Genomic DNA, 11258 nt, shown 5'->3' on the forward strand with positions numbered 1-11258 from the left:
ATCAACGAATTTTTTGTTAACATTGACCCTAATCTTGCCTCAAAAATTATGTCTCCTAATAACTCATTCAAATCATACGTAAGTGATACCCAGTGCAAACTAAAATACAAAGAACTAAACTACCAAAAAACCTTATGTTGCTCTAAATTCCTTAAAATTAAATAAAACTCCAGGTATAGATGATATCTGTAGTTGGTTGGTGGCAATTGTCTTTACAACAATAAATAAACCTACAAATAAACCTTTGAAACTTTTAAGTCTTCAATTAAAACGGGAGTTGTACCGGACAAGCCTAAAGTAGCTAAAGTAGTACCAATAATTAAAACAGATAAATCATACTTAGTTAATATTTATAGACCTATCTCGGTACTCCCTACCTTTTCTTAGCTTCTCGAAAGAGTAATCTATAACAGATTGTATGAGTATTTAATCCAAAAAAAAATTCTAAATAAAAAGCAATTCGGTTTCCAAAAACAATATTTAACTCAACAAGCAATCCTAGATCTAGTTACAATATATGTGATTCTTTTAATAAAAAACAGTTTGTTCTACGCATCTTTATAGATCTGTCAAAAGCGTTTGATACTGTAAATCATAATATCTTACTTAAAAGAACGGAAAGCTATGGGATAAAAACATAACCTTGACTGGTTTAAAAACTATCTTAGCAACAGACAACAATGTGTGTTTTCAGATAATTATAAACACTCAAAACTACTAAGTGTTGAGAGCGGTGTCCCCCAAGGTTTCCTTGGACCTCTTTTGTTTCTTTTATAGATTAACGACCGTACAAAAGCCTCAAGCCGATGACACAATATTATTTTATTCCTCGAACTCAATCAAAGACCTTTATGAATGTATGAACAAAGAGCTTAAAGGATTAAATATATGATTGAAACTAAATAAGATATCACTAAATACAGAAAAAACAAAATACATACTGTTTCATTCCAAAAAATAAAAAAATAAAATACCAACTATTCTTCCCTCACCAAAAAGAGATATGGTAAACATTAAAAGAAAAGAAACAACTAAATTTCTTGGGATCCTTATTGACGAAAATATATCTTGGAGAGCTCATATAAGCACAATAGACACCAAAACTTCAAAAATTATTGGGATATTCTACAAAGGTAAACCTATGTTGTGCCAACATAATCTTAAACTCCTTAATTTTTCTTACATCCAAAGTTATCTTGCGTACGCTAATATTACATGGGCAAGTACACACAAACCCAAATTAAGTACAATTTAAATAAGTCAAAAACATGCATCAAGATTAGTTTATAATAAAGACAAACTCATCCATGCTGAACCCTTACTAAAAACCTTGAATGCACTAAATATTTACCAAATGAACATCTACCAAAACGTACTATTCATGCTTAAATACAAACCTGGACTAGTACCATCGGATTTTTTAGATAGCTTCTTTCAAGTTAACTCTAATAGATATAACAAGAGCAACAGGCAACTTCACACTGCCTAAAAGAACAACAAAGTTCTCACGCTTTTATTTCTTACCGGTGCCCGTACTCATAGAACAAAATTATATCAAAAAATATAGAACTTAAAGTATTAAATAATCCTGGCGGCTTGAAAATTATATTAACCCTCTGAGCAAGGGGAGCCACGATCGTGGCTTTACCGTCAGAGCACGTAGAGCCACGATCGTGGCTTTAAAAGTGTTTTTCAAAACTATGACTTTTTCTGCAAAAATACCGCTGTTCATAAATTAAAAATGGTACCATTAAATAGAGCACATTTTTTTCTATCTTTTGGTATATTGTTTGTGTATATTTTGTACTAAAGATGAGTGACAGCGAAGAAAGTTTTACAGAAGAAGAAAGTTGTACAAGCGAAGAATATTTAAGTAGCAGTGATGATAGCTTATTTGATGAAGGCACAATATTTTTTATTGAAAAGTTGTATACATTATTATTTAATTTAAATGTATCACTAAATCTAAGCATTTGAAGTTTTTATTTTTTATGTAAACTCCAGTTCTGATGATGATGCTGGTGTTGATGATGTTTTAGATTTGTGGCTTCCTGTTGTAGGAGATGATAATCGCCCAAATGTTTTTCCTTTTACTGATGTACCAGGACCCAAACATACTATTTCACAAGAGTCAAAGCCCATTGACTATGTTGACTTATTTTTCACAACAAAATTTTTGGAAAATTTAGTGACTTATACAAACGAGTATGCTGATGCATGGATACAAAATAACCAACAGTATTTAAGATCCCATCCATTGTCGATAGGTCATGTGTGGATAAAGGAAGGAAAAACAAATTTTTTAGAAATAAAGGCATTCCTTGGTGTTGTTATTAATATGGGTCTTATCAAGAAAGCTAGTATTAAACTATATTGGGATATTAGTCATCCTTGTGCTTCCACTCCCTGGTTTGTCACTCACTTCAATCGTGACCGTTTTCAATTTTTGCTTAAGTTTATTCACTTTACTGATATTTCTATCCTTAATCAACAACAACTAAATGAGACTTATAAAGTTCAGTATTTAGTTGAACATTTTAACAAAAAATTTCTGTATTGTGAGAGTAAACAGAAAAGGTCTGCCAGAAATCTGCCATAAAAAAAAATTAAAAAATAAAGAAGTTTGCGAATATAGAAAAGGTCCTTTGTTATGCGTTGCATACCAGGATGGTAAAAAAAAACCTGAATTACTGTCTACTGTTGCCAAAGCAGGTTTTACTGAATTGCGTAACAGAAAAGGTAATCTAGTTATGAAGCCAAGTGTTGTTGCCCTTTATAATCGAACCATGGGAGAGGTAGATTTGGGAGATGCACAGCTCTACGTGTACCTGTCAGAGCGTAAGACAATAAAGTGGACTACAAAAGTTGCCTTTTCTTTATTTGGCAGGGCTATTTTAAATAGTACCTATTGTATAAGCTTAACACTAATGAACGTAAGCCCATGTCGAGAATAAGTTTTATGATGGCAATTGTGGAAAGTTTAGCTGGAGGGTATCAACCAGTAAAAGTAGTAACGAAAAGACGAACATCTAGGGAGATTGAAGTGGCTAGAAGTACATTTGTACCATATCCACTTCCTCAACACACAGCGATTAACAATCTTTTATATGGTCATAACCTTGTCAAAAGTGGTTCAGGAAAAAAAGTTAAATGTGTCGCTAGGCACCAAACCCGTGTCCGCACCAGTTGGCAGTGTCAGCCATGTTGTGTTGGACTGTGCCCTGGATGCTTTTCTAATTATCACACAACAGTTTTAAATTAAATACATTGCATTTCTTAAATTCTTTTAAAAACTACAAAAAATAAACTAAAACTCAAAATAGTTGTTTTTTGATTTTTTTTTCTTTTTAAGTTTAATTTCTCCGTACGGCGTTTAAATTTTGTCACGCGCTCAAAGGGTTAAAACACCTCATACTTAATATCAACAAATATATTGACATGTATTGAACTTAACAACAAGATTTATAATAAAATATTTATGGGTATCACTGACTGTATACTGTTTAACCACTTTTGACTATATATAAATATGAAATAGATTTTATTTAACCATTTAAAGAGGTACTCGATGATAAGTCTTCTTAGACTTCTACGAGTTTTCGCTTACAACATGTATATATCTGAAGTGACAAAAAAATTTCTTGTCTTTTCTTTTTTTTTCTTATTTTTATTCTTTCATTATAAAAAATACTGATAGTTTTTATGATGAGAAACACTATTAGTTAACGTTTTACTTAGTTATACTTGTTAAACCACTTTTTATTATGGTATGTTATACGTTGTAATTATGTTATATTTATTTATTTTTATTTTTTACGTTGCATTATATTATGTCATGTAGTTGTAACGTAACGATGTGCAAATTTATTGAAATTGTAAAAAACAAAAACAAAACAATTAAAGCGCTTCTTGGTGGAAATGTCCTACTTCCCCGAACAATATTATGGCGACAATGTTGCCAAGAAGCTCAACGAATCTATTAACAAACTTGAACGTGATTTTGGAGTCAAGACCTGTTCAACGGTACAGCTAATGTTCAAGCAGGTGTTTGAAATTAATTGGCGTTCAAAGTGCAAATTGGTGTGTCAACCACCGTCTAAATTTAGTTGTCAGTGATGCTGTCAATGATAAAAGACGTCAAAAGTAGTCGATTCTCAACCACAAAATAACAAAATTAGTAGGTCACTTCAACCAGTCCTTTTAAAAAGCTATGACTTTAGTTAATGCTGCCAAAGCCTTAATTAACTTCAGAACGAATTTAGTTTCGAGATGCCTCACAAGATGGAACTTTGACCTTCATTAAATGGAGTCTATGGTGGATCTTCTTTCGGCGATGCATTCTTTAAAGAATCCGAACCCTACTGTTTCTGGAGGTTGTAGGTAGACAGATCTATTACTAACAGAAGATGAAGTAGAATCTATTCAATGTGTCATCCGGCTTCTGAGAGGCTTCTCAAAATTTTCTAAGAAAAGCAGCAGCAAAAAGAATGTTAGCATCTGTTCCGTTATTAATTGCCTATACAACATCAGAGGAAGATTAGCTAGGGAGATGATAAGGCCAAAAACCGAGGTGTCATCAGAGCTTACTCACTACTTCAATGAATATCTAAACAAAAGATTCGACGGTGAGCTGATGAATATTTAATTCTTTATTGCTCATTTTTTAGATCCTAACAGCAAAGCAATGTGCTTTTAGGATCTAAAAAATGAGCAATAGAGAAATTTAAAGTAGTCAAAACTGCAGTAAAGAAAGCTATAGAAGAACTGTCAAAAAATTTTTTTTAACTAGCCAAACCACTTCTTCCCCTTCAATATTGGATGATGAAAATGATGACAACTTTGATTTCACTGAACAACTGAAGAAGAAAGTGTTTGGTGCAGGTTACATTATTCCTGGAATTGAAACAAGCACCAAGAAAGCCATTTCAGCTAAAATTGAGGGGTAATTGAATGCAAAACCAGTACCAGCAAATACAAATGTACTGGAATTCTGGAACAAAACTAGTTTATTTACACAATAATGTCAAGGCTGGCCAGAAAAGACCTCTGTATACCCGATGAATAATCAACATCTGAAAGAGTTTTTTCTACAGCAGGGAATATATAAAGCTCTAGAAGAACCAATTTTTCAATCTCAAAGGTTGAGATGGTGTGGCCAGGAAATGAATTTGGAAAATGATTAACTTTCAGTGTGATTTTGATTTTTTATTTCTTAACATGGAAATCATTTCGTTTCATTATATATTTGAATTTTATAATAAATAAAAATGAATCTTATCTTAAAGGCGTTTTTTTTTTGAATCTGTATAAATCCGTACAAATATTATCGGATTCCGATTCGAAAAAAATTTTCGATTTGCAATCCGATCCACAAGTATTGAATCGGATTGCAGTCCAAAAAAATATTTCGTAAAAATTTGAACGAATTTTTTTTCGATAAAATATTTTTGGATCAAATCAATCCGTAAGGTATTTGAACCCTTCAGAATAGATAGTTCGGTGCACAATCCGGCAATCCGATAAACAGGAACAGATCGACGGTCTCTAAAGAAAATTAAGACCAAAAGTTTTTTCTATCAGTCAGATTTTTTTTGGAGCTAAATTTGTCAATGCTCTTTTTCAAATAAAACAGGTTTTAAACTCCTTTGGAAACAAATTTTAGCTTCACTTCGATTACTAGAAGCACCTTATTAGGGAAATAGTAAACTGAAACGTTTTCATTAGTTAGTGCGTTTTGTAGATCTTAAAATAAAATTTTAAATTTAATTTTGTTGTTTTGAGATATACAAATCTATAATTTTCAAATTAAACAGGTTTTAAACTCCTTTAGAACCAAATTTGAGCTTCACTTCGATTACTAGAAGCACCTTATTAGGGAAATAGTAAACTGAAACATTTCCGATACAGTCAAAATGTAATAACCATTAAGTTTCAAAACTGTAATTCTTCAAGAAATAAAAAATTTTGGCAAAAATTCGGTCTTTTCTAACACACATCTTTACACATTTGTGCCGAATTTAAGAGAATTCGGTAATGTAGAGTGCAAACCCTTGTTTTTTGAAAATTTTTGCTTTTCTATAGTGTTATTATATTTGCTAATTAAATGCTATATAAATACTTGAACATTGAATTTTGTTAATTAGTTTCAATAGAAAACCAAATTAACCATTTCTATATTTATTCCTGTAAATTTTTAGCTACTTTAAATAAAGTTAATAATTGAATGAAAAAAATCAATTAGGGCTTAAACATTTTTTTAAAGATATAAGTATTAACACTAAACTTATATTTCGATAACTGTTGAAGAATGCAAGAAGTTGATTGGTAACATGTCTGCGAGAATTGCAGCAGTCATTACAAGTCGTGGAGGCTACACAAAGTATTAATTTCGCAATAAAATTAATAATAGCATAAATCGCGACAAAACTGTTTACATCTGACATTTTGTTTCAATAAATAATTTGCTATAAACACTTCTCATTCATTTAAATTCAGGCTCAAAACATGAAACTACAATGAATTACCTTTATTTTGGTATATATATATTGATATATAAACATGTATTTCAATCATTTATTTTAAAAAACGTACCAGTCTATGTTATTTTGTATTTGTTTTTCGGTTTTTAGTCGATGTTAATTCTAGTTTTTACATTGGTTGCATTATTTATTGTTTTATTTTGGAAAATGGAGGTTAATATGGTGGGCCTAATTGTGCAATTAAAACTTGGCATTGGGGGTCACATATTCTACTTGCTTAGCATTTATTTGGTATTATTTTTCATTCTAAATATTGTTTAATGATGTATTTCATAAAACTTAGTATTATAAAACAATTTTTTTATTTTAGATTTATTTTTTTTTAAATTATTATCATGACTGGAGCGAAGAAGCGGACTGCGGTGGAGCGGCTGGAGGTGGTTGTGCAGGTCAGGAATGGGTCAACTTTTGATGCAGTGGCTCAGAAAACGGGAATAAGCAAGTCAACAGAAACTAGGCTGATGAGGAAACCAGGGAGACAGGATTGGTGGCTGATAGATCCCGCAGTGGTCGTCCGAAGAAGACGTCGACTAGAGATGATCGTCTTCTTGTCCGAATGAGCTCAGCGAATAGGCGGTTAACTGCCCCTAATATAGCTGCCAGGCTGTATAGACTATATAAAATCAGGCTGGCTGTTAGGACTGTTAGAGCCAGGCTGCAGAAAGCTGGTTAAAACAATTGTGTGGCTGCGAAGAAGCAACTGTTAACTTGTGATCACCGCCGGCTGGACCATCGATCAATGGAAACAGGTTCTCTGGAGTGATGAGAGCAGTTTTCAAGTGTTTAGTGGTGGGAAGAGAGTTTTAGTGAGGAGAAGAGTGGGTGAAAAATACCACAGCAGTTGCATTAAGGTACTGTGAAGCACGTAGGAGGGTCTATCATGGTTTGGGGTTGCATGTCATGGTCCGGGATAGGTCAATTGTACCGCTGTGTAGGTGCAATTAACCAGGACCAGTACATTGGAGTCCTAAGAAATCACATGCTCCCTTCAGCTGATGGTTTATTTGGCAGACAAGGTTAGTTTGTCTTTCAGCAGGACAACGCACCCAGTCACAAAGCTAAGCGGGTATGTAATTTCTTAACCTCCAAACGTATACGAGTCTTGGAGTGGCCTCCTCAGAGCCCTGACCTCAATCCCAATGAGCATCTGTAAGAGATCATCTTCAGAAAGCTGCGGGTATCCAAACCCACTAGTTTGGAAGATTTGTGGAGGTGTTTGAATGAAGCGTGGGAAAGCATCACCCCAGAAACCTTACATTCATTGGTCGAGTCCATGCCACGGCGTATCATGCATGTCCTCAAAGCCAAAGGCGGTCACACAATATATTAAACATATTATTTTTTTTATTTTTAAGACATTTATATTTCATGTTGCTAACATTTGGGACAGTTATTAGTGTTTTTTAAATAAAATTATATGTGTAAATATGACTTTTTGCCGCCACTGTATATATATATATATATATATATATATATATATATATATATATATATATATATATATATATATATTGTATATATATATATATATATATATATATATATATATATATATATATATATTGTATATATATATATATATATATATATATATATATTGTATATATATATATATATATATATATTGTATATATATATATATATATATATATATATATATATATATATATATATATATATATATATATATATATATATATATATATATAGATCAATAAAATAACCTTATAAAAACCTAACTTTTTAAGGTCTTTTTATTTTAAATTTATAAACAGACTTAAGGTATTTAATAAATATATTAGTTTTATATATTTATTGTTTTATATATTTATTAACCCTTTAACCGTTAATCACGAATATATACGTCATGACAAAACTTTCGAAAAACGGCGTTGACGTATATATACGCAAAATTTATTTGAAGCAGTGTGACACTTACAATACTAAAATAGAAGCCGTCAGACCAGTCATATATTCTAGAACATTCTTCTACGGAAATTTTAAGCTCGTACTGGATATTTTTCATGAGTATAACTGATTTAATTTAAATTTCAGTAAACACTGTTAAAAAATGCCAAGTTTAAAAAAAAAAGGTAGTGATGTGAAACTGAACTCAACAGAAGATATTGTTAGATTTATGCTTGAAAGTGACGAAGAAATTTCAGACTGTAGTAGTAGTGACTTTGATGATGTTATAGATGGCACAGACATCTCCACTGAAGAGGACAGCGATGATGATATGGAAAAGTCAATTGCTGAAAATAATCAAAGTATTGTTACCCAGCCTGTTTCTTTTGTTGTTCCAATTAAAAAAAGACAGCGAATGACTACAAAAAAAACAAAAGTTATGGATAATTTATGTTTGACAAAATGTAAACCTGTATCAGGTATGTGTAGGCAAATATTTCATAGTGAGCCAGGTGTCCACGAGTCTGTAGCATCAGATGACCCTCTGGAGATTTTTGAACTCTTATTCACAAATGAACTTATAGATATGATAGTCAAAATGACAAACAAATATGCAGATCAAAGTAATATAGGTAAACTTCACTCTAAGACATCACGTCTTTCCAAATGGGTAGACACAACACCTAGTGACATTCGAATGTACTTAGCTGTACTAATATACCGTGGCTTGTTACACAAACCTAGAAATGACTGGTATTATTCTAAAAACTTACTAATCACAACACCTGGATTTAGACGCCTAATGTCTCAAAATAAACTTTTACTAATTGAAAAGTATCTCCACTTTGTTGACAATCAAGAGTTAGAGGAGTATTATAATCGCTCTGCAAAAATTCAACCAGTACTAGTTAGTCTAATTGAACGCTTCAAGCTTCTCCTAAATCTTAGACGTGATATTTCGATTGATGAATCTCTGCTCTTGTGGAAAGGTCGTCTAAGCTGGAAACAGTATATTTGAAAAAAAAGAGCACGTTTTGGACTAAAATCATTTGTTTTGTGTGATGCAGCTACTGGATATATCTGGAATGTAATTATTTATACAGGAGCAGATACGTTAGGAATAGACAATCGTGACGAAGATTATCATGCATCTAAAATCATACTTTCTCTTCTGGGTGGGTTGTTAGATTTAGGCCATTGTATTTATATAGATAATTGGTACACTTCAATAGAAATCTGCAAAATTCTCAAACAGCGCTCTACGGATCTAATTGGTACTATTCGGAGAGATCGTAAAAGTTTGCCTCTATCAGTAGCGAAAGTTAAATTAAAGCGAGGAGAAAGAGTTGTAGAGTATGAAAATACATTAGGAATTTCTCTCCTACATTGGAAAGACAAAAGAGATGTATTTATGATGAGTACATGTATACTAGACACAGAGAAGATTGTAGTTAGACGTGGCATTCAAGCAAAAATACCAACTGTTATACACGAGTACAATCAGCTAATGGGTGGTGTAGATCGTTCTGATCAAATGATGACATCGTACCCAACAGAGAGAAAGCGTGTTAAAAAAATGGTATAAAAAGGCTTTTAGTCATTTAGTCAACATGGCTTCTTTTAATGCACATATCATTCACAGCAAAAAAAATGGGAAACTAGATGCTTTTTATTTTAGGCTAAAGCTAACAGAGCAAATTGCTTTAAAATATGGAAATGAAGTTGAGTCTGCTTTTGACCGGCGTGGTGGACGTCCAACACTTGAAGGGAATCCATTCCGACTTACCGAGTCTAACCATTACCCGAGTATGATACCTGCTACTGCTCTAAAAGTTAATGCTACAAGAAGATGCGTAGTTTCTTATAATAAACAAAACAAAACAAGAAAAGAATCACGTTACTTTTGTGCAAAATGTGATGTTGCACTATGTGTTGCACCTTGCTTTGAAAAATATCACACTGTATTAAAATATTAATTTTATATTAAAGTAATGTCTATTTAGTATTTAATATGGATCTAGTTTTATGTAATTTTATAATTTTTTAACTATTTTGTTCACTTTATCTTATAAATGCAATTTTTATAGAATTTTTTATTTTTATTTTTTTCAAATTAACCTGACGCTGAGGCTAGTGCGCGCTAAAATTAGGTGACGGTTAAAGGGTTAAGTATTAATATTATTACTAAGTTTATTAAATACCCTAACATTTACACAACAATAATTATAAGGTATCTTTCCTTTTGAGATTGACAAAGAGTGACATCAATGATTTATGTTAATGGGGTAACATGGTTTAAATAAAATTTACTTTAAGTGATATTAAGTTATACTATATTATAGTATAAGTGATACTATAAGTAGGTAAATTTTAAAAGCATATAATAAGAATCAGACTACAGGTTATTTTCTGATTCTTATTATATGCTTTTGACTAAAGCTTAATTATCTTCATTACGTCGTTGAATTTTTTTTGGTGGAACAAGAAGGTTGTAACACGGGGAGATTGTGGCAAATGGCATCAGCTGATGAGATCTAGTTTTGTGAGAAACTTTTATCTTTCTTATCATTTTCTTATGAAAATATCTTATCACTTACACTACAAATCAAAAGTACCAGCTAACTTAGATAGTGAATCAATATGCCATTGTTCATGACAACTTGTAACAGAGCAACTTTGTGATTGTTGCTGAAGACATTTTGGCTATTTTAAAACCATACCAATGTCAAGTTTGCATTGAATGATTTGGTGACAAACTTTTACAACAATTAACATCACACGCACAAAATTAAATTATCGATATTATTCTTT

The 11258-nt window shown here is 31.8% G+C and overlaps 1 protein-coding gene across 1 annotated transcript; it reads left to right on the forward strand.

The window, feature by feature from the left end:
• The first annotated feature begins 8610 nt into the window (after window positions 1–8610).
• On the forward strand, window positions 8611–10032 carry LOC136078378 (piggyBac transposable element-derived protein 4-like). Its single transcript, XM_065794147.1, has 2 exons — window positions 8611–9397; window positions 9515–10032. The coding sequence occupies exons 1-2, from the start codon at window positions 8611–8613 to the stop codon at window positions 10030–10032; spliced, it is 1305 nt and encodes a 434-aa protein (XP_065650219.1).
• The last annotated feature ends 1226 nt before the right edge of the window (window positions 10033–11258 follow it).

This window comes from Hydra vulgaris, chromosome 03 (genome assembly GCF_038396675.1).
Source record: "Hydra vulgaris chromosome 03, alternate assembly HydraT2T_AEP".
Lineage (NCBI taxonomy): Eukaryota > Metazoa > Cnidaria > Hydrozoa > Anthoathecata > Hydridae > Hydra > Hydra vulgaris.

Bases quoted from the DNA above. Each gene is read 5' to 3' on its own strand.
- LOC136078378 (XM_065794147.1), top strand. From the start codon at position 8,611: ATGCCAAGTTTAAAAAAAAAAGGTAGTGATGTGAAACTGAACTCAACA. The intron at 9,398-9,514 runs GTGATATTTCGA...TGTGTGATGCAG, and splicing joins GCTTCTCCTAAATCTTAGAC to CTACTGGATATATCTGGAAT.